General features: G+C 44.5%; 1 protein-coding gene across 1 annotated transcript; it reads right to left on the bottom strand.

The window, feature by feature from the left end:
* Nucleotides 1–22,324: 22,324 nt before the first annotated feature.
* CARTPT (CART prepropeptide) lies at nt 22,325–23,239 on the bottom strand. The gene is made up of 3 exons (XM_074856072.1): nt 23,090–23,239; nt 22,911–22,994; nt 22,325–22,814 (listed from the first exon to the last, which is right to left on the bottom strand). The coding sequence occupies exons 1-3, from the start codon at nt 23,237–23,239 to the stop codon at nt 22,707–22,709; spliced, it is 342 nt and encodes a 113-aa protein (XP_074712173.1). The 3' UTR covers nt 22,325–22,706.
* Between the last annotated feature and the right edge of the window lie 556 nt (nt 23,240–23,795).

Below are 23,795 nucleotides of genomic sequence, written 5' to 3'. Positions count from 1 at the left end.
CCTTTGGCATCACTTTTTTGTTTAGGTGAATCTAGGACAAAAAGACTGACCAAATCCTGAAAATGAGTATTTAAAATAAAGTCACTTGAGAATATGCTTCTGCTATGGTATATAGGATACATCTCTAGGACCGTCCTCCCTCTTGGATTTTGATGATCCATTGGTAAGGAAAGTCCTGAATACATTATCGCTTTATGTAAAATAGTTAAGCAAACACTGTCTCTGGTCACAACTGTTATAAGCACAAAATTAAAAACTGGGCCCTTTGTCAGGGTTGTTTTTTTTAGATCTCATAGCCTAAGGGTTAAAAACCAACTCACATTAATTACTGTACACTGTACTGTGAGAATGATATTCAGATGTTTTACGTAACAGTGAAGCTTCTACCTAAATTTTGGTTTTCTATTTCAGATGAAACAAATCGCAGTAAAAGATTATACAAGTCCCACAGATGCCTTTACAAGAAGTTCCTTTATGCAGAGGTGGAGGGGAGGCAAGATGTTGGCATAGCTGTTGACCTAAAAACCTGCTATGCCAACATATTGTCATCTTTCCTGTCTGTTTGCAGCAGAGGGAAATTCTACATTGTAATGGGCATTTGGAAAAGCTTTAGTCTTTATAGATAACTTGAAATGCCATTTTTCTGGCACCACTTTTAAGTCAATGTGGCAAGTGTTTATTAGTTGTATAACTACCAAAGGAGGGACAGAATTTGAAAGATATTTTTGTTACTCAAATGACAAACAGCTTAACTTGCTCTGAAAAATTGGTGTAGAGATGCAGTAAGAAAGGGGCTGGGGAGGCTTGGGGAGGCTGTCAGGGGACAGGACAAGAATTGCCTGACCTGTACATGTTTGCAGAGAGATTATGAGTTGCCAGATAGCAGCCTGCATAGCAGTAATTCAGTTTACATATTTTTTCCCTAAACCTGATTATATACCCCTTGCCTATGTACTTTTAATGTTTGTACTTTCTGCTAAGAGTCGCCTAGTAAAGGGTTCTGAGCAATGAGAATCCAGTAGTAGTAAAAAAAAGAATGAGCACCCGCTAAAGAAATGTAGCTGCATTTCACTGATCTGTTTCCAGTACTTAAATAAAAATAAAAAGACAGTAAAACTTGATCTTGAAGAAGGTCTCATGATTGCTGTACAGGAAACCTCAAGAAAAACGTAAGTGACATGAATGATGAAATTGCTACATGTACTTATTCTACATAAGATGTTACTTCACAGAATTGAGCTTTTGCTTGGAGAATCTAAAATTAGAGTCTTGATCAGGAGTAGTAGTGCTACCTAAAAAAACCATAATAAAGCAGAACTTGATTCCAGGTTGTGTACATTTGCAGTAGTCCTTTTACATTTGCAACTCTTCCTGTCACTCAGATACTGAGTTTGACCTGTATATGAAAAAAAAGATAAATCTGTTATGACTAGGTTGTGTCATTGCCAAACCTAACTTTAAGTTAGTCTCTGCATCCACCATAACAAAAGGATTATAAGTTAAATGTTGCTATCACTTTCAGCTATCTAGTATTAAATTTTATTTAATCTACATTTAAGCCATGTATCTGCAGTAAGAGGTCACACAGGTAATCTGTGAACTTCAGTATTCTAATGCACTCGTGATCACAAACATAGAGCAGTGCACTAAATATAGTTGTAGAGAATTCCGCCATTCTTGCAAACATACAGAATTCTTCTCTCCTGATTCATGCTGAAATTAATCCGGTATATAAACAACAAGATCTGAAGGCCAAAACACATTACATTACTTTGTTCTTAAAGCAGGATGCAGACACAACTAAAAATTCAACTACCCTCCTTCCCCAAGCCTACCATGGATCCACAGAGCAGCTGTCATCTTTCTTGTGACAAGATGACTTCTTGTTCTCTAACAACAAGTAGCATCCCATTATCTAACTTGTTAGAATAAATTAAAGAGAAATAGAGAAAGGTGTTTGATATAGGAAAATGATAATGATCTGGTTTTCATTTTAGTGGCAATCAAGTCTTCAAGTAACTGCTGTAGAACCAGTGTTCTCTCTAGCCCCTCACAAGCAGAAATGAAAAAACCCTTGTTTCTGCAGAGTAACAACTCTTCTTTCTCAAATCTTAAAAGAGAACTCAGACCTCTGTATTACTGTCTTTTTAAATACTGTGTTTTGTCTGGAGCTTAGTGAAATCTGCTAGAGTACCATTGTTCATTACTTTCAAGGGAACAAGTTTAAAGCACGTGTACACAATATTCCATTCCTAAGCAAATTACACCACTAGTGTGATATCTGAATGCTAACAATGGAACTGGTTCTGCATTTCTCTTTCATTGCCTCAGGGTCATCTTAACTCTGAAAATAACAGAATGTATCACAGTTTGTACTTACCAATGCAAGTTTTACTTGCTTATCCAATATCACAGACCTGCTGTCTGCCTGTTGTGTTACTTTTTACAGAAATTCTTTCAAGTTCAGGTAAAATATACCTATTTGAAAATTGCATTATCATAAATGTAAAGGATGTTATTAAACAGACAGTGTACACTTTGAAAATAAAATTGCACTCCTGCTGCCTTCAATAGATTCACTAGAATTTAGGCTTGGTATTTTATCATCAAAACCAAAATTTCTGATATTTTTGGTAGTTCTGCTAATGTTTGTAACAGCTTAAGCTTTTTAAATTTAAAACATAAATTATTTTTTCCAGCATTCATCAAAAACAAATGCTTCTCTGTTTAGAAAACACTTTTTCTGTGCTTTTCACAACAGTTATAGCTTAGAAGAGTAGCATACCAACCCAGCACAGTGCTGTTGACTCTTGTCTTAAGCCAAGATATGACTATCTGTATGTTTGGCAATTGCAGATTTGCAGGGAATCTACTTCTTTGCTGATGCGTTTCTAGACAATACCTTTTAGTTTTTGTTCCTAATAAGCAGTGGATATAGAATGCAATACAAGTACCAGGAAAGCCCAGTTTTTGAGTAACCATCTAAATAACAGTTCCTGGGACTTGCAAAATAAAAGATTCTGTCTAAATGATAGTTTGCATGTCCTAAGAGAGTTTTGGTCACAATTCTTAAGTGTGACATATGCTCACAATATTTTTCCTTTCCCTCCTCTCCTCTAAACTTGCAAGATTTTCAAAAGCTATTCGTGGTTTTTTTCAACTTCTGTTCACTAAACATGTGACACTGGAATGGTTTTTGTATTTTTTATCTCAATTTAGGCACAGATAAAAGTCTTTAAAACTCATAGCACCATTTAAGAGAATAGTTCCTTTCTTTGCCCTTCCTTTGTATTTATTAAGAAGGAAGAAGTTATTTTACACTTGCATACTAATATTTCATAGACGTTTCATGGCAGCTCTTTCATTTTGAGCTCTGTTTATGATTTTGTTGCTGAATTGTATAGTCAGTATTATGATAAAGTGGTGACCCCTAGAATAGTCTTGCAATTGCAGGCTGGCAGCCTTCTTTCATCTCAAAACCTCTACAGAGCCTTAAGTCTTTTGTGTGTCACCTCATGAACCAATTAATCTAGAATAGGTCTCAAAAAAACCCAGCCAAGCCCAAAACCCCAGAAAATTGTGACTCCAAATTTAAAAGGAAAAATTAATCTAATTCCATTTGAGAATCCTCAAGTGTTTAGTAACAGACCAAAGAAAGACAGGTGAGCTTTTTCTTTTCAAATTTGGAGCCGCGCTTTTAAAAAAAACACTCCATAAATCAAATACGCATTGTCTGACCCCCCTCCCAGATAAATGTCACTGTCATAATGCAAACATGCTACTCCTACCTCGTCACTTCAAGATGTTAAAAAAGATGATTCCAGGTAAAACGACCCCGACAAGACATGCTTGGATCTGTACTGACATGCAGCCTAGTTTTCTTACACCCTTCACTCTGAAAAAGAAGGCATGTCAACAGCAGATCATGAAATTTTGGTGCAGTTATTGACTGAACAGACTAAAGCCTTACCAGTTAACAAGATGGAATGTAGCAGCATTCATTACAAAAGGCAGCATTTATAGGATGCTTTTGATGATAATTTGACATTATATAATACTAAAAGTTCACAGTTGATCAGAAGAGGCAACTGTTTAGGTATTTATTTTAGTGTGTTAGGCATTTCCTTTTGTCTGCTGCTTTAAACTGGATTTCATTCAAGTAAGAATGGATTGGCAACCAAAACTGGCATTTTGTGAAGTGTTCAGAATTTTTTGAAGTTTGCTGGACTGGGCTGAGAAGTTACAATTTTTTTAAACATTCTGAAAAGTTTTGACTTGGCATTTCTGAAAATTGCATTTCAGCTGCACTGAATCGTTTTGTTTGAGCTCCAACTTTACACAATACAATGTTTTAGTAATACGCCTGTAGAGCCTAAAGAGCCTAAACAATACTGAGCCTTATCCTCAACAAACTTATTAGAAACAAGTATATTCTGTGAAGAGAGATTAATTATGGCAAAATCTTATTTCTGTAGGAAACAGCTGTGCTGTAGAAATAATATGTCTACTATACTATAGATACTGTAAATCATATCAACTATATCATAAGAAACATATTCTCAATAAGTGCACTTTGAGTAAAGATAACTGGTTTGCTTGTTTTGTGTGTGTATAGTTTTAAAATTTATGTTAAAGGTGGTCTGATATGTTCAGAAGAATGATAAACAGTGCAGAAAAGAGCTGAACAAGAACAAAGAAAATGATCCATATCTTTCTTGCCAAATACAAGACTGGGCAGAATTATAAGGAAGGGGAAGGCCCGGAGTGAGATTCTGACCTTGCTGGTGTCAGCATAACTACTGTTCCATCCTTGTTTGGGATGAAGATACAGCTGTGAAATTAAGTTTGCTGTTAATGAGGTCTGTTTTAGAACTCTTTTATGAACTACAATCCTTAAAAATGCTCAGGTACTGTGCTTCACTTCTCATCCTAACAGATATTCCTTGTGGCTAGTGCTTATATACTCTGCTCCCCTTTTGACACAGCAGTAGAGGGAACTTGGAGGCCTCTTTGTGTTGCCAAAGAAGAGAATTCGTCCAGGAGGGAGCTGGGAAATGCAACACGTAAGCACTCCACCAGGCAGACCAGTGGGTGACCTTCATTAGTCATCAAGATTCCAGCAGTTGGCAAGCTCGGCTGCTGTGAGCGTGGAAATATACTGTAAATATAGCACAAAGGTTATCCAAAATAGGAAAATAGTGAGGGGGGGTGGGGGGGTAATTGAAAACTAGTAATACAAAGTATCTTCAGAAATAGGTGGAAGAGGAAGCAAAGAGGCTTGGAATCTCCAGTGATCCATTATCCTCTGCACTGTCTTCATGTGACTACATGTTGTATAGAGCATTGATTTTACTCTCCCCTGCTACCTGATAGTTGCTACTACAATTGAGACATGCAGTGAAGAAAAAAAAGGCACAGCACAAAGGTTTCTGTTGTTTCATACTTTTGTGATCATGCCACAAATAACAACAAATACTTGTTTCAGTCTGTTGACTTGTCTGAAGAGTAGCTGTCAAAATTGTTCTGGAAGTCAAAGGCCTGTCCTCATCCAGATCAACTGCAAAACTTCTTTTCTGGACGGAAGTTTTACCTGTTCTCTCATAACACACACAGACCTACCACATAAGTCAAAACAAGAAATAGTCCTCCAATGAAGCACTGTATTGAAAGCTGTTTGTCATTCCTTGTTTGCTTTTTACCTTGTAAATTTTTTCAGTAAATGATGAAAGATTTTGCTGGCCTGCCATAATGAGTGCAATTGGAAGTATAGTCGCATGTAACTGATAGATGGTACCAATTTCTTAAAATATTATCTTTCATAACCAAGCAGTTTCTCAGATTGTTTCCAAGAGCATACTCATGCTAGTACTTGAAGAATATTTGGTTTTCGATAGCTCCATTGACAAATGTTCCCTAGCATTAAGTATTTTGAAAGTGCTTTAAAAGCAGTTTCATTCATGACTTCTGCCAGCTCTGTAGAGCATGTCTGATCTTTAATCATTCAGGGATAAACTGCTTTATTTCTGATAGATGGTTTCTACGCTATTAACTGATTATTAAGATTAGTTACCTATTGAAGTTGTGGGAGTTCACTTTTTATATACACTGCAGCATTTGTGTTCTTTTAGAGCTGAAAATTTTCCAGTGCTGAAATACATGCCTAACTGGAGAGTAAGGAGAAGGAAAATGGACATAATTGAATGGGAAATGGAATGAAACTGTCTACTTATTGCCATTCAAGGAGGAAAAAGAAGCCTTTCTTAGGAAAGACCAGACAAGTTTAGTAATGGTACTAAAGAAAGTAGTTCTGTTTGCTCAAGAACAAGAAGGAGCTGGAAGAAAATTGGCATGTACAGAAGGAAAACTATTTCAAAGCTTTTCACAGAATCACAGAATCAACTAGGTTGGAAAGGACCTTGAAGATCATCTAGTCCAACCGTTAACCTAACACTGCCAGTTCCCATCTACACCATATCCCTAAGCGCTATGTCGACCCTACTCTTAAACACCTCCAGGGATGGGGACTCTACCACCTCCCTGGGCAATCCATTCCACTGCCTAATAACCCGTTCTGTAAAGAAATACTTCCTGACATCTAGTCTAAACCTTCCCTAGCGCAACTTGAGGCCATTCCCTCTTGTCCTAAAAAACCTCCTTTTCCCTCCTTTTCCATCACCTGATGAAACTTGCTTATATCTGCTGCTGACCTGTGTGTATGTGTGTATACAGAAAGGTTTACTGATTGATTCATAGGTAGATAAGTAAGTAGGTGTGCACAGTAGCAATTCTGAAATATCTTGGTAAAGATCTACTTAATCTATTTTACAGTTAACACAGTACTAAGTCATTCTTCAGTTAACTTTCTCACCTCAGTCTTTCTTGAACCACAATAAACACGAAAAAGCACAAGCACAAATAAACTTCTCTTGAATTCCCTTATGCAGCACAAAAAGGATCAGCTACAGTTTCTGTGTATAAAGTCAACATTTCTTACACCCCTGGTTTGCAGTCAAAAAGCTGGTAAATAAATTCATATCGTTCATAAGAAATTAACATTAACAGCACAAGAAATTGCTTCTGTCTATCTCTGAATGCCTATTGTTCTTGAAGTATGTATCTGGACTAATTTTAATCAAGACTTTAATACCTCTTCAGACAATGTACTGGTTTTACTGAAGTAACCATCAGCTGGATGGTTGCTAATCTGGGCTCCTGGCTACTCACACAGATATCCCATTTCCAGGCATAATATACATGATGCAGCAAACTAATGTGATCATTTCTCTACCAGTTGCTAAACTATTCTCCAACAAACACTGTGTACACTGTTTCCATCTTCTGCTGAGTTTATAGAATAGGGTGCAAGAATTCATCTGTATATATATTTAACAGGGCTTGGATGAGCATATTCTCATAATGAGGTCATAAAGCAGGTCAAAGGAAGTAGAAAAGCCCTTCCAGAATTTGGGTGGCATGAAAGGTCTCCAGTGCAGTGTTACTTCTGAGCAGGGGTGACTTTGCAAAAGCCTCGTCTGGGAGAGCTCTACAGCTGCTTTATCCAGATGTCCAGACCTGCTGTAATGATGCTGCAAGATTGCATCCCTTTTTAATACTACTATCTTTGACTTTAGACAGGTTAAAGAATGGATGAAGAAGGATGCAAACAGTAAAGATGTCATATTCATAACTTCGGTACTGTTAAGGAATCTTATCTGAGTAATTGATTTCATGCATAATGCTTCCCTTGATCATGTGTCTTCAGTTCCCAGCATATAGCTCTTCAGCGCTGCATATTTCCCTCTAGTTTTTCCATTCCAAAACTGGAACAAAGTTATTTCCAAAAGCAAAAGTTTCCACAGAGTAACCAGCACCCTCTTGTGTTCATGGTGCGCAGAGGCCAAGCCCTGCGCCGGGTAACTCCGGGGCCTCGTTCACTGCTCAGTGCACCTTCCCCTACCCCAGATCTGAAGTGACAGCAGGAACCTGAAGGCTCACACGTTCCTCCAATAGCTGGCTATTGCCCAGACAGGAAGGCAGGAATTAGCACAGCTACATGTACTTCAAATGTTAATTTGCGCAAACACCATCAGAAATCTTTGATCTGAGCAACTTTTGTGCCAATATTTCTTTGGAGCTACTACCACCTTCCAGGAAGCATAGAAGTTTCTCAGAAATTAGTTTACAGCATGCCCTCAACAGATGACAAAAAGTCCTCAATGGGCTCTTCAAATCTCCCAACACTTTAGTTTGTTAAGGATTTATGAGATATAAATTGTACAAGAAATAGTGCAATAGCAGTGAAATGACATATGTAGATCCAAAGCAGAACAAACACAGTTTGGCTAAGGGTACAGCACTGATATCTAAATAAAAGCACAGTTGATGCAACTACCAGTGAATCAGTTCTCTTCAAAAATGAAGAGGACTTCCAGCCCCTAAACTGTCCATAAATTGAAGATTTGCTTCTGTTCAGGTTACTTCATACAGAAAGTCAGAATTGCATGTAGTTTGTAAACAGTTCTCTGTAGAAACTGCTCAACAGCTATAGAGTTTAATAAGAGGACTGCATGTTTTTTCAAAATCCTACAGAATTATGTAGCATATACTGTTCTTATTGCACAGCAGTGATTCACAAAGAAGTCAGTCCAATTATTTTACACATGGATATAACAATAGTTTATCAGGCTTGTATTATGCTTATCTATGTAGATTTTTGTCATTTTTGCTAACTGAGTCTTGAATAACTTTTCCACAGGATATTAGTAAAACTAGGTAAATTTGAATCCAATTTAAATTCACAAAGTGCCAGATGTAAAAAGATGTATAAGAGTTTGTAGTAGATTAATTGAATACATGTAAAATATATGAGAAAAAAGTGCAAGAAGCAACAATGGTGCTAAATGCGCTCATGAAGATATATTTAAAGAAAATAATACTTCTGGCCACAATAATTAATTCAGCACCAGGGAAAACACTTCAATGAAATTTCTGGACTTGACACTGTCTCACAATTACCATCAAAAGTAATTAAAGCACCTCAAAAAACAAGCTTTGTCTCCTGAACCACAGTGTGCCTTATGTATACGAGGGTGAAATATTACGTACTAAAAACTGCTAGATCAGCTCAAATGAGGGCATGACATATTCCACATTTCTGTCATCTAATGTGTATCTGGAATACAGCAATGTATCGGTATGAAGGGGTGAACTTTTAAGAGTGCAATGGGTTTGGACTGGCTTCAGCCCACATATTCCTACCTAGTGACTGGGGATGCTCAGCTCCAGCCCTCACTGTCTTGGTGGCCTCCCCTGAAGTACCTCCAGTTTGTCAATGTCTTTCCTGTGTGGAGGGCCCAAAGTGGACACCGTACCCAGGTGCGGTCTGACATACTCTGAGCAGAGGAGGATAATCCCTCCTCTTGATTTCTGGTCTGAGCCCTATTCACACTGCCCCAGGTTCTGCTGGCCCTTGTTGCTGCCAGGGCACAAGGCTGTTCCCTGCTCAGCTCACTGCCCACTGGGGCCCATGGCCCCATCCATGGCATAGTCCCATCACAGCCATGTTGGGGCCTGCCAGGCTCACATCCATGTTCCCCACCTTTCTCAGGCTGGATCCTGTGCTTGCAGTGGGGAATTATTTCTCAACATTGAAATTAGTAGCTGAAAGAAGGAGAACCATAGCTTATAGAGAAGCAAACACTTGCCTTCATTTCACAATTAACCTCACAATAGAGACTGGAGATTCATTCTCTCCTTCTTGTGAGAAGATTACATTACACATTTTGCCCGAGTTTTGCATCAGGACACTCCTTCATACATGACACACTTCACTGCAGTGTTTGTGGACCTGACATACCTGTCCTTTTTCCATTTCCATGACCATATCTGCCCCTGAGGAGTAAGAGCAGAGAGGGTGATCTGTCCAGAAATGCATCTGTTGGGCACTCTCTATCAGCCTCTATTTTCTGGGCCCTACAGTCTTGTGAACACAACTCTAGAAAGGAAAAAGTATGTGCAGTGAAATGACTTCTCAGAAGTAATAAAACCAGAAGCAAAACCCACCTTAAACCCCATACCAGTTTTCTTCTAGGCCTGTTCTGATGCCTTGTTCTCTGTAATGTCTGCTGCACTGATGGAAGTGGTTTGGAAAATGACATGTCAGCATATTTTAGAAGTCAGAGTCTAGACCATCAGGCCTCAGCTCACCTCGAAGAGTAAACAGTTCTGGGTAGAGCTAACTGTGATAACACAAGTGCAAAATGGGACACTGACAGCGTTACCACTGTCAGGTGTTACTGAAAAGCATCTTTCTGCGTTGCATGTTTATCCTGAGAGGTCATGGCAAAACACAGACTGCCGGATGAACTGGGTTGACCAGGCAATGTTGTTTCCAGTCCCACCAGAAATGCCCTTGATCTAACAGCATCACTCTCAGAGCCTGTGCTTAATGTGCATGTGAAGGGTAGGTGGTTAACATCTGCTGTGAATTTTATTTTGTGAATTTGGTTACTGAACTTTTAGGAAGAATTCCAGTAGGAAAACACTGCCATAGTATCTTGAGGACTCAGACTCTTTGGCTTTTCACAGATGCAATAACACATTAAGGAAAAAGGATCAGCAGCCCCAGCCTGTGATGATCCTCTGTCCATCTGCGTACCTGTGGAGGTGTCTGTGGTCACTGGTGACTTCTCAGCTGAGGGATACAGATACTTGGGTGCAGTTGTTAATAAGGAACTCCACCAGCACTTTCACCTGTAAACATAAAACCACAGATTTCAATCCAAGGGGCAGAAAATGCATCGAACAGCCTTTCTGACTCCTGACTCTCTGACGTGCAGAAAGCTGCATCCATGTCACTACTCTAATGAAAAGTTCCTCCACAAGCATTCAAGAGGGGATGCAGCAAGGTACCTTTCAACAGGAATGTTCTGACTGGCCCAGAGTGGTGTATCTGGTTGGTAAATTCAGCATATCTTGTCTTTTATGTCCATTAGCACCTCCAATGGGAGCAGGTTCTCACTCATTTGATCCAGTGCAGACAGCTGGAGTCCATCTTGCTTGTTGATGACTTTTGCCTGATATGGTGTAGCAGAGACAGAAACCACTTGAGGATGAGGAGATTGGCTCCAGGCAATTGTCATCTACCCTAAGGGAACATGAACATAATGTAACACCACTTCGGTGGGTACTACTTCTTTAGAAGTGTGCATTTCGTGAAACTCACAGAAATGACATGACTTCTAAAGAGAGGAAAGCATGTGCTTTTTCCATTACTTAGTACCACTACCTTTCAAACATCACCAACAGCAGTTCAGTAGTGGGTTAAGTGTAAGATCTGCACTGACATGCTAGCATTACTGAAGCCAATGTCTTTAAGGAGATCAACAACATTAATAAATCATATGTTGTCAAGAGAAATCACTGCAGGCTTTGCTGAGGCAGATGAAAGACTGCGGTTGTGTAGCTTTCAAGGTACTCTAAGCCAGCTTTCAAATATACTTTTCAGGAAGGAAGCATGGTGCTGTTTGCCAGCTCTTGGTTTCACTCAAGCCTCCTCAAAGGAAGACTTGCTGTCCATGCCTGATTAACAGCAGAGGGACTACTTGCACTATGACACTGCAACTGCTGGCCACTCCTTATGAGAGTCATTCTGTGGAGCAATCTCAAGTGCCTTAAGGAAGTGTTCTGACTAAAGAAATGCTTTTCTGTGCCACTATCCCCCTAAATCCCACTCCACAGCAACAATAAACAGCTGTCAGAACAGGATTTTACAGGAAACTCAATTTTCTGGGAAGTCCCAGGCCTCTACCAGTCCCTCCGTACCAGTAGCACTGCTCGCAAAACTTACCCCTTCCGCTCTTCCAGTCTCGCCTCCTTGCTCAGCTTCTCCAAAGGGTCCCATCCAGTCCTTGGTAGAGGTTAGCCAGCAAGAGTTTCAAGGGCATGTTTCAGAATAAGTCCTGCAATGCCAAGTGCTTCAGATAAGGCTTTGAATACTCCTTCTGATATCACAAGGAACATCCCAGTGACCCTGGCTTGGAGGAGGCAGGTTGGTTTCAGCAACCTTCTCCCAGAGCAACCCATCAACACTGACAGAGCAGGCAGCTGCCGTGGTATGGATCAAGCAAACTTGCACTAGCCTACTAACAGGACTCCCCGCTCTTCTCTGCCCTCCCCTAAATCTCAGTGTGGCTCCCTGAGGAGAACCCTCAGGAAAACCATGAAGCAAGTTTCCCGTTGGCATGCCAGAAACCAGGAGCAGAACAAGAGGAACAGAAAAGGAGACAGAGAAGAAAAACACCAAACTTGGAATTGTAAGTCTGAGAAAGAGTTTGGCTACACTGTGGCTTTAGCGTGGGCTCCCAACTAGGTCAAAGCGAGTCACTAAAGCGCAACCTGCAGTGTAGCAGGGAACTCTTGCAGCCCAAAATGAAAAGAACTCACCTTCACAATCGCTGCCAGCAGGTGCAGTTTGTCTTTCATGGTCAACATCCTCTCCTGTGTTTAGGGACTTCTTCAGATATGGAAACATATGCATTCATTTATGATACTTGCAATATAGTATATATATAAAGGAGTGTACATATATGTATAAATATAGATTTTATTTATTTATACATAGATACAGTAGTTTTTATATGTATCTACATCTACATTTATATATTATGTGTTGGTATATGTATATATGCATTAATAAGGATGCAGAAATTAAGTATCTGTAAAAGCATAGGTATGAAGTAGCTAAAACATCTTTTACTAACAGCTAATGGGACAAATAATAAAGTTTTATAGTGAATAAAAAGTAATTGAATAAAAGGCAGCTTCTCTCTCCACACACACTGTGTGGCTGCAGAAGCTCCAACATGTCAGGGGACATGGGGACAGGGAGCATGGACCCTCCAAGAAGCCACCCAAGGGGACGCTGTGGATCAGGAGGAGCACTTGGGTATTGCAGAGCTTTCCAGATCAGGCCATGATTATTTTGGGACACAGAGGAGCAGCAGGCAGGATGGTGGTGATAATGGGGTTGGTGGGCCTCTTACTTCTGGGGCCTTGGCTTACCTGCCAGCAAAATAGGAAAAACTGTTACAACAAAGTGTTAATTAGGAAAGGTAAATGGATTTTACATCGCTTCAAGCATCTTGTTTGCAAGGGGTTACGGGTGCAAAAGGGTCTTTTACTGCAGACTTGCCCACATGGTGGGCCAGTGAATGTCTCACACTGGGGCAGAACATGACCCCAGGAGTTAATATATATGCATCACCCTTCTATACAAGGGATAAAAAGGTTGTGTAATCTTTAAGCCAAATAACAGTCTTGGATATGCCAAGAGCAGTTTCCTCCTTTTACACAATGAACATTATTATGGTGTTAAGGATGTCAGGAAGGTACTTGGGGTAAGAAAGTTTTTGTGGGCTTTGTCATACATTGTATAACTTTGGCCATAGCTGTAAATATGGCTGGCTCAGTTATCACATGACTGTGCAGTTAACTTGGGGACAAGGATAAGGTGCTCTGGCTGCAGGCTGCTCTGCAGGTCTGGGGATTTTTTACAGAGGCACAAGGCCCCGGCTATTAAAAACCAAACTGATTCTTTGACTATGATTTTCTGTGAGACGTCTGTAAAAAAACATCATGAATGTAAAGGCTGGAAGTGTGCAATGTGCTAGGAACAAATCTATAACGTAAACAAGCACTGGTGATCAAAATTCAGAATCATAAAATAACAGAATCATTTAGTTTGCAAAAGACCTTTAAGGTCATCAAGTCCAGCTGTAAATTATGCCCATGAATCAAAAACCCAGAAGCAGGGCAGGGTTATATTGTCTATGACATGGAACATATGCAGGGAACTGGGACACATTTCCCAAAATACATTTTTACATGTAAATAACCCTGGATGACCCTTCAGCTGAAAAAGGGGCAGAAAACTGAAAGAAAATGGGAGTTTAAAGGGGACACATCTCATGCGCTTTATTCAGTTGTTTGTTGACACAGAGTTTGGGGCTATACTTTTCTAGTGCACAATGCCAAAGGCTTTGATGGCTACTTTAATTATTTTAAGTTAATTGAATTAAGTTAATTAGTTAACTTAATTAATCACACCAGGTGGTGAACTCATGTATACACGTACCCAGCCTGCATATATGTTTCACAGAGTCTTTAAATTGTTTACCCGTAAAACCAAGCAGTCTTCCTCATTCTTTGTGTATCGAGAGCTGCAAAGGTTATTTACCCTATTTTTTCAAAACTGCTAAGGACGACCTAAAGAGAATGTGTTTTAACACATTAGGGGCACATGAGTGGGTTGCTATGACGAAATGAGATGGGGAGCTTGCAGAGTGCTTAGCCAGGACCAAACTGTCTACACTGTTGATCCCCAGGGATGCACTTTTTGGCAGCAGCATAAATACCATTTGTCTGTATTACAAAGCAGCCTCCAATGAAAAGCTGTATTACTGTCGTTTTACTAGCCTCTATTCCTTCATCAACAAAACAATACCCTCTTGGGCACCCGAAAGTTATTTTTGAGAATTTTGACACAAGCTACAGAATATACCTCCAACACCCGCACCATACACCACAGGGATGCCTTGAAAACCAAGGAAACCACAGCCAGCCTGAGTTCTGTAATAATCCATGTGCATGGATGGGTCAAGACCTTTCTCAGATCTTTCTCTCATTCTAGACACCCTGATGTGGTCTCCCTTTTCGAGCAGAGGCACAGATTCTTTAATTTTAAACACACCCCCATAGAAGGTTTTCCAAACCCTCACAGGGTTTGCAGGGTTTTGTGTCCACATGTTGGGCTCTGATCACTCTGCAGAAGATATGACTGTCATTCTTTATAAATGCTGACAACATGTCAATGCAGCAAAAAGTGTTGCATGCTGTAAAATATGTCCACTTGTTTTTGAGCACCCTATTAAAACGCTCTCTGACAGAGGCTTTTACCTCATTATTTGCCAAAAAAATGGTGACTATTACACTGCTTTAACAGCTTATTTACAGGTTAGTTTAAAAATTCTTGTGTTGAGTTGGTCTGTAATTTCTGAGGCAAGCGCTCCCTGATAAAAGTTTTTGTAAAAGCCCCAGCTATTTCAGAACCTCTTTTGCCTTGTAGACCAGTGGCCCAGGCATGCTTGGATAATATGTCTGTCACCATTAGTTTGCACCGCTGTTGTGTTTGGAAGACTGTTTTTATGTCCGCCAAGTCAGCCTGCTATGTGCATCCACCTCTGCCATGATCACCTTATTTCTTTTAAAGTGTTTTCTTGCTGCCTTGTATAAGCTGTAAGAGTCCTGGTTTGCAAGCTAGGCTTCTCTTCAGTTCACCTTTTAGCAGCTTCAGAAAGGGCATTTATACCCCCCACAGCTTCCTACCTTCTCAGGAGCATCATAAATGTGTTTTAACAGAAGTGGTGATTTAGACATGTCTACTGACACACCACTACTAAACACGTGTCAAAATATAACACTGGACTATAACTTTAACACAGATACAGAGAAAGTTTATTAACAGGGTGTGAGGGGAGTTGGTTGATGCTCAGGACTCTCCAACCTTTTTCCTTTTTTGTTGTTGAACCCCACTGTCGCTTCCATACCTGTTCTTTTTCTTTGCCTGCTGCTGGCTTGGACAGGAACACGAGCAGGTCATGGCACCCTTCTGAGTTCTTATGCTCAGACTGCCAACCAGAGTTTTTTGAAATGTTCAGTAGGGTCATCGACCTTATAGACGTTATAGGAAGCACATATAGCACCAGCTTGCACCCTGTCATGGTCTTACAGGTTGCTGTAAGATCCACCAGAACCACTGGCAAAGAGAGCTCCCTGCCACCATCTGCCCTGTCTGTGCCACACCTTGAAATGTAATTTGTGGTTCACAGACCCACCAGCTGGTTCTTTGGGTTGTTATGAGCTTTTTTGGGAATCCTGTAGGGTCCTGCCAGCCAATCACAGTAGACCAGGAGAGTGGAGGGACTTCTGGGACAAAGTCTGGCTGCTGCATGGTCCTTCTGTTTCTCTCAATAGTGCCTGTAGGGGAGAAGGCATTCCCCCCCATACAAAACAGGCAGGATCTCCAGCCTTCCATCAAGTCAGTTACTGCATACAAAACAGTATTAGCCATTTACTAGGGAGCAATTAACAGGACAGTACTTGAACACTTAATCAGTATTTATGTTTTCATTTCTGATCTTGTTATAGCTGCCCCTGCAGGCAGACCACATGGAAGAGCTCCAGGCAGCTCCCACACCCCTTCTGCACCATCTTGCTAAAATCATGGGTACAGCCACCAGCTGCAAGAGGAAGGACACAAATGAGCATCTCTTCCAACTGTCTATCCAGGGCTGCCAGGCTATTTTCCAGGTAAAGACATTGTGTGAGAAGCACTGAGTTCCCCTAGGCATGCATGGCCTTGTCTTTGGCTCCTCCACAAATGACCTTCCCTACTAGCTGTGGCAGATCAGGGTCCCCAAGCCCATGCTTGCCATGGCATGGGGATAACTTTTGCTTACTCAAGAGTAAACAGGAGTGAGGGTTAAAGCTGAGCAGCCTTAAGTCTCTCATGGCTGCAGGACCACTTTTGCGCATAAGTGCTGTGCCCAAACATTATCACAGCAAGGGCTGTCTGCTCCCCAAGGGAAGGTGAGCTGGAAGCCAAGGTGGACCCCAACACAGGCAATGCCCTCGCCAGTGGGGTGCAGCTGGGTGCTCATAACAGGGTCCTCAGTCCTCAGAGAAGGCAAGTGATGAATCAGGTCCAGAATCCATCTGGGGAGTGCAGTTGGGGGAGATGGGGCTGGAGATGGGACTGGAGACAAGCTACAACATGCGGATGAAGGCTCCATGTGGGAGACAAGATGCCTACAGCACAGTTTCAAGCTGCCTCCAGGAGACAGGGCTGGGGACTGAAGGCCCACACCTGAGCTGTAATGGGGCTCACACAGGTGGGGTGAGGGATCGGGGGAGGGGGAGTGAAGACCTCAGGTAAGGCTGCTCAGGTCCCTGAGTCCATTTTTGTGCAGCTTCTCTGCCCAGCAAGGGGTGTCATCACACCTTGCAGAGATCTAGGTTTAAAGGTGACTTACTGTGGGTTGTAAGGGGTCACAGATCCTCTAGCCAGACAAAGCATAGCTGTGTGCTCTAGCTTGCTTCATAAAAAAAAATAAATTTCCGAAGATTGAATAGTCCAGCCTCCCATTCATCACAGTTAAGCTAACACACTCATTTAGACGAGAGACAGCTGCTTGCTGAGAATTTTATTCCATTACAACACTGCCACCTCTTGTTCATCTGCAGATTTTATTTTGCCCAGCTCCAGCCTGTGGTGGACCTACCCACCAGCATAAAGCCTCCACTACTTCTGTTAAACTGAAACCTTATAAGGAATAGATGATGTAGATGTAACTGAGTAGATGCAACATCGTGTACTTCCATACAACTTACAAACAGGTAGAAAACCTGAAAACATCCACAAACACGTTGTATCAGTGTTAACTGGTACATAACTGTTTTCTCTTAACTCAAAGAATTAAGTATTGAGAGAAGGGGACAGGCGAGGAACCAAAAAAAAAAAAACCAAAACAGAACCCAAGCAGCAGCAAAATCCATCCCAGCAGAAAATGTCATGGGATTTTGCCGGGCAGTGTGAAACATACTGTGTCCATGAAATATTATCGCCAAACTCTGTTACTTCTTCTGTCCTCTCAGTACTTTCCTCATCTTCTACTTCAGAGGCTGCCACCCAAAGGCATACATTTTCCTGATGCTTGTTGATGAAGAGCAGTGCCTGTTTTGCCTCCACCAGGGACACCAAGTCTGTGAATTGTGTGGAAACCTCCTGGAGAAGACTTGATAATGTAAGTTGATCATCTCTTTGAGTTTCTGACTAGGTGGTTTCTGGGAAGAGGTTTAGCATGCTCTGGAAGAAGGTGGACCAGAAGAAGGTGGATCACACTCTGTGCTAACAGGTATAACATGGGGAAAGCCCACAGAAAGCAAGGAGAAGAGACAAACAGCACAATCCAGCTGGCCTCCTTTGTCCCACTGCTTGCCATTCAACTAGGCCATTTAGCTGGGGTCAGACTACTGACAGAGGTGGGTTTTCTGCATGGGTTCCTTGATTTGTGGCACTATATTTCATTTTTATCTCTTTCAGGTGGATTTAAATAACACCACCTTGAATAAACACTTTTTTGCTGTGCTTTTTCATGATGTCTCTTTGTTTCAGTCTTGGTGTGTACAGTAGTTGAGAAGGGGTGTAATGTGTTTAGCCAGACCCAGGCCTCTCAGACCTGCTAGAAACCCCAGAAGCTGATGAGGAGCCCAGGCCCACAACAGTGATCCCCCTGGTCAATCCACCACACAGGAAAAAAGAACCTGCCAGCCAGTCTATTGGGAGTAGTTTTCTCTTCACATCTCTTTCCAGCTGGAAGATCCAATCAAAAAGAAAACAATGATCTTGAAATGGAGTTGCCAGCAGTCAAGCAAATTTACCATGGTTGAGTCCTAATGGGCTGACACGTGAGGCATCTGGGTTTTTTTACTTCATACTCAGTAAACACATTATTTCTGAACCACAGGATTAGGTACAAACTTTCTTGAAGCCCTCTCTACTGTCTAAACCCAAGATGAACCCTCAAAAGCTGTGATGCTTGTTTTTGATGCTCAGCTAAGATGTGTGTAGGGCCCACGTTGGAAGTGTTACTATGTTCCCTGACTCACTCACTGATGTGAACTAAGACAGCCTCACTTTCTGTTCTCATAGGTGCCTCAATCCAGCCACAGGGCTCCATTAGCTTTTCTGCAGACTCTAGAGTCAGCAGAGGCACAAGATAGTCCAGGAAGGGTTTATTCCTGAATATCTTTCCACAACAGGTCAGAACCATGGCAGTAAGCATTTGGTCTCTCCACAAGCTGCTCTTGGAGGCTGTCCCCCTTTCTGCTGTCTGCAAGCCTGTTATCCTGTTTCATCCAGCAGTCTGTTGATGAATGTGTCCTTGATGTTGATCTTATCACTGACCTTGTACTCTGGATCAGTGCCCACAGAGAACTGGGTAGGAGCTGCTCTGCCCCTTCCCTCTTTCTTCTTGGTGGGTAAAAAAGTGATATCTGCAGAAACCAGACCCTTTGCAAAGAAGATGTGAAGCTGAGACTGCTACGAGCCCACCTTGAGTTTCTGTTGCACTGCATGGTCCTCGGCTGTGTGGTAGGGCCCAACTCTCCCACTTGGGCCAAGAGAGCCTGTCCTGGTGTGTGGGGTATTCCTCCAAGGGTCATTTCCCTGACTTGAACTGCATGGTTCACATTGGACTGTCGTCCAGGTCATTAATGAAGATGTTAAATGGTATTGACACCAGTGTTGCCCCTGGGGTACACCACTGACAACTGACCTCCAGCTGACCATCTCCCACAGAACCTGTGGTGCATTCTGTCGGGTGCTGGGGATCATCCTGCAGGGGCTGCTGGGGGCTGGGAATCTAGGGACTGCCCCCCAGAGTGGTAGGGCAGAGGGTCCCAGCCAGTCCCATCCCACCCCGCTGAGAGGGAGCAGGGCAGGCCAGGGGGCATCAGGCATCTCCCCAGGTATGGGGATGGGGATGGGAATGGGCCAAGGCCAGGCTGGCACATCAGCCCACAGGGCCCATGGCTGAGCAGGAGAGTGCTGTGGAGAGCTGGAGACCAGCACCCTATGGCATCAGTGAGGCATGGGCTAAGGCCCCAGGCAGGGCTGAAACAGGATCCTGGGTGATGGGCACGGTGTGGAGAAGACCTGAGCAGGCAGGAATGGCCATTGAGGCCCATGGTTGCCCTTGGGGACATTACAACCTCCTGTTCGAAGAACCCCCAGAGGTATAGGCACACCCCTGCTTCTAAAACACCACGACAGTGTGTCCCAACCCCTCAAAAGGAAAGGTGAAATCAAGAGATCTTTCAAATGAAAAATGGTGTCATCTCACATCATTGATTTTAGGAGTGAAAAATATGGAAATACCAACTCTATCCTGACTGTTACACCACAGGTTTCCCTCCTCACCTGCTTTTTTCAATCTGTACAGTAGAAATAACTGTAATATAATGTAAGTGGTCATGAACATAACCAACATAAGACCCCTAAGGCTGGTGCCCACAATATTGCAGAGAGTATTCTCATAACGACAGTATCATGCAAGTGAACCATAAATCCCAGTTTCCTTAAGTTAGGCTCTATATTTATAATTCTGATCTTTATTTAAACCATGTTTATAATTTGGAGCATTATAATCAGACAAAACAAGAACTATAAAATTAACACACAAGCTGAATCATTCTTGATGTATTTTAGGCCAGTATTTCATGTTTCAGTCCAATTTTGTCTAAATAAACCTTCAGTAAAAATGCTACACGCTGAGACAATCTGCATGGGACTCAGTTCACTGAGATGGCTGTGTTACCTAGGGCTGGAATCAGTGCTGAGGGGACCACCGAACAGCCAGCCTAAGTGCTCCATGCCTGAAAGCATCCAGCACCTAAATATAAGTCCTTTTTAGTGTGTGTGTGTGTGTGTGAACCAAACCCAGATGTTACAAGAATTATTTAATTGTTCCACAAGAAAATAAGAGTAAATGCCTCTACAGTGTCTCTGGGAAATACCATAAGGACATCCACAAGCACAGTGACCAATTTACAAAACCTAACACAAGCCTCCAGCCCTGCAAATGCACTATCACACCTCTCGCCTGCAGGCCAGAACCCACCCACCAGCACAAAAATTGCAGTCACAGCTGGTCACCACCTCTGCCTGGAAAATCCCACTGCTCCATCCCTGTTCACTTCATACCACTTTCTCTTTGTAAAGTCCTCCCTGAACAGTGTTCCCACCATTTGCACCATGGCTTCTGCCCCACTTTAACACTCCCCTCCTGCCCTTCCACAACATACACAGCCCCTCAGAGCAGTACCACCTTGCCTGTGCACTGCATTCCCCAGCCCTGTGGCCCCATCCACTCCACCAGCCTTCACACCCTCTGGGTGTTTCCAGCTGCCATTTATTTTCTCTTTCTCTGGGCTAGGAAAAGCTCATCACTGCCCTGGAAAATAATAACAATAGTAATAATAGTAGTAATAATAATGATAATACAACAAACAGTGGCATGTCTCTTTTTGCAGTCAGCCTTTCTGTACCTGTTTCAGCCAGGCTTGCCCATGTGCTCTTACTCTTCAGGAGTAAAACATCTTTTTCCTCACAGGTCTCCGGGTTTCTCACCTAAATTTGTGCTCTCTTCAGCACCAGATATGAAACCTGTTTGGAGGAGGGCTTTTCCCCTCTCTGCCTTGGTCCATGCAGCCCCTCATCTCCCTGCTGCCAGAAATAAGAGCCGATTCTGGCACAGACACCCACAGATGACTTGTGACCCAGGGAGAGGTGAGAAGTTCCTTCAGTGTTCCCTCTTGTATGGGAATAAAACACAAAGCAGCAAAGATGACCAAGGCTGCCCTCCCCTGCATTGCCTCCCCAGCCCAGTCCCTGCAGCTGGCACAAACGCTGCCCTCTCCCAAAGGAAAACCTGAGGTCTGAAGTGTCTGCACTCCTCACGGTCCCTCTCGGCACCCGGGGGGCAGGGAGCAGCCATGAGTTGAGCCAGCACTAGAAGACATGAACCTGTTTCCAGCCCTGACCCAGCTGACCACCTGGCAAAAGCAGACAGTAATGCAGCTGTTTTCAGTAATTTTGGAGTAACCTTCAGCCTCTCCCTCTGAGTGCTAGGGATTCCCATGCGTGAAATTAAAACTTCGGGCAAAACACTGTCATCGGAACAGTGACTTTATTGTCAGAGACAAACAAAGGATTAAAACACGTTATGAGTTTGCTGAAACACACAGTGTACCTGTGGAGGACAGACATATTTATATTCATCAGTTCATTGTAGAAACGTGAGCAGTTAGGTCTAGATGACTAGGATATCCCCTGGTAGTTTGGAATGGATCCAGACAGCTTTCTCTCCGTCGTGGCCCCGGTAAAGCAACCAATTTCCCCCCAGGCCCACCCCAGCCAGGCTAGTGCTGGACCCCCGAACGCCACGGGTATCTCATGTGGGACTTTCTCCAGCACAGGGTGAGCGCGGCTGGACTCAGCCTGAAACCGGCGGTGCGGGTGAAACCCTGCCACGAGCTGCGCGCCAGCCCCTCTGGGGTGTGCCGAGTTGGGCCCTCTCAGCTGCGGGACAAGAAAAAGGGGGTCAGGGTGCTTTGAGCACATTCGCGCCCCCCCCCCCCCCCCCCCCCCAATCAGCCAGGGGATCCCCTGGCCCCGGCCCCTCCGGCCGGCAGCGGGTGGACGTTCCCCGCCTCGGGAAGGAGCCGGGCACCCCGGGGCGCGGCACGGGGCCAGCCCCGCTCCCGGGCACGGCTCGGTACGACACTGCAACTCCCGGTACTGCCGCCTCTACTAGGCAAGGCACGGGCTGGGCTCTTCCTGGTCAGACAAAATCAAACGTGGAAGGAGAGCAGGGAGGGGAAGGGGCCGGGGGCGGGGAGAGAAAGAAAACAACTCCACGGATGTCGGATGTCACGGACGGCGTTACACGGGCGACGCGGTGGCTTCTCGCTGCGTTTCTCGGGCGGACGAGCCGCGGGAAGTCGCCGCCGCCGCCCCGGACCGACACGTCGGGGAGGGGAGACGTCGGTGCCTGCGCTCCCGGCGGTTTATCCCGGGGCGGCCCCGCTTACAGGCACTTGAGGAGGAAGGAATTGCACGAAGTCCCCCGGGGGCAGTCGCAGAGCTTCCCGATGCGGGCCCCCTTCCTCACGGCGCACTGCTCCCCGGCGTCGCACTGCGGGCAGCGGCAGGCGGTGAGGGGGGCACCGCCGGCGGCCGCCCTCTCCGTCCCGTCCCGTCCCGTCCCGTCCCGTCCCGCCGCGGCACTCACCATGGGCACCTGCCCGAACTTCTTCTCGTAGTGCGGGACCCGCTTGCTCTTCAGCTTCTCCAGCACCTCCTGCAGCGCCTCGATCTGCCGAGAGACCCCCCACAGCCCCCGTCAGGCCGCGCCCGGCCGGGCAGCGCCCCCCGCCCGGCCCCGGCCCCCGGCCCGGTCCCCCGCCCCACCAGCTCTTTCTCTCGGGAGGTGCCGCCGCCGCCGCCTCCGGGGGACCCCAGGTCGCGGGTGCGGCGCGGCGGGGTGGGCCCCTGCCCGCGGGCGCCCAGCAGCAGCGCGGCCGCCACGGCGCAGAGCGCCAGCGCCCGGCAGCTCTCCATGGTGCTGCCGCCCCGCCGCCGCCGCCGCCGCGCCGCCGCCTTTATAGCGCCGCGCCCGCCCCGCCGTGCGTCAGCGCCCCCCGCCGCCGCGCCGCGCCGCGCCTCGGCCAGGCTCGGCTCGGCTCGGCCCGGTCAGGCTCGGGCCGGTCAGGATCGGCCAGGCTCGGCTCGGCTCCGCTCGACTCGGCCAGGCTCGGCTCGGCCCGGTCAGGCTCGGCCAGGCTCGGCTCGGCTCGGCCAGGCTCGGCTGGGCACAACTTGGCATGGCCCGGCTCTGCTCAGCCCGGTCAGGCTCGGCTCCACACAGCTCAGCTCAGCTCTGCATGGCTCAGCTCAGCTCGGTTCAGCCTGACTGCCCCAAAGCCAGCTTCCCCGGGAGAAGTCATCCCCTGGCACAGCTTGCCCTCTGTCCAACTAGGCTTCGAGCAAACAGCGGAGCCATCTCTGAGAGCAAACAAGGGGAAAGTGGCCTGCCTGCCTGCCCACACACCCTGTCGCTTGTCCACGGTGAAGGACCGGGTCACTCCCTCCCATGTTGTACAAGAAGAGTGGCAGG

The sequence above is a fragment of the Strix uralensis genome, chromosome Z (assembly GCF_047716275.1).
Source record: "Strix uralensis isolate ZFMK-TIS-50842 chromosome Z, bStrUra1, whole genome shotgun sequence".
Classification (NCBI taxonomy): Eukaryota; Metazoa; Chordata; class Aves; order Strigiformes; family Strigidae; genus Strix; species Strix uralensis.
This window is presented reverse-complemented; position numbering and strand designations above follow the sequence as displayed.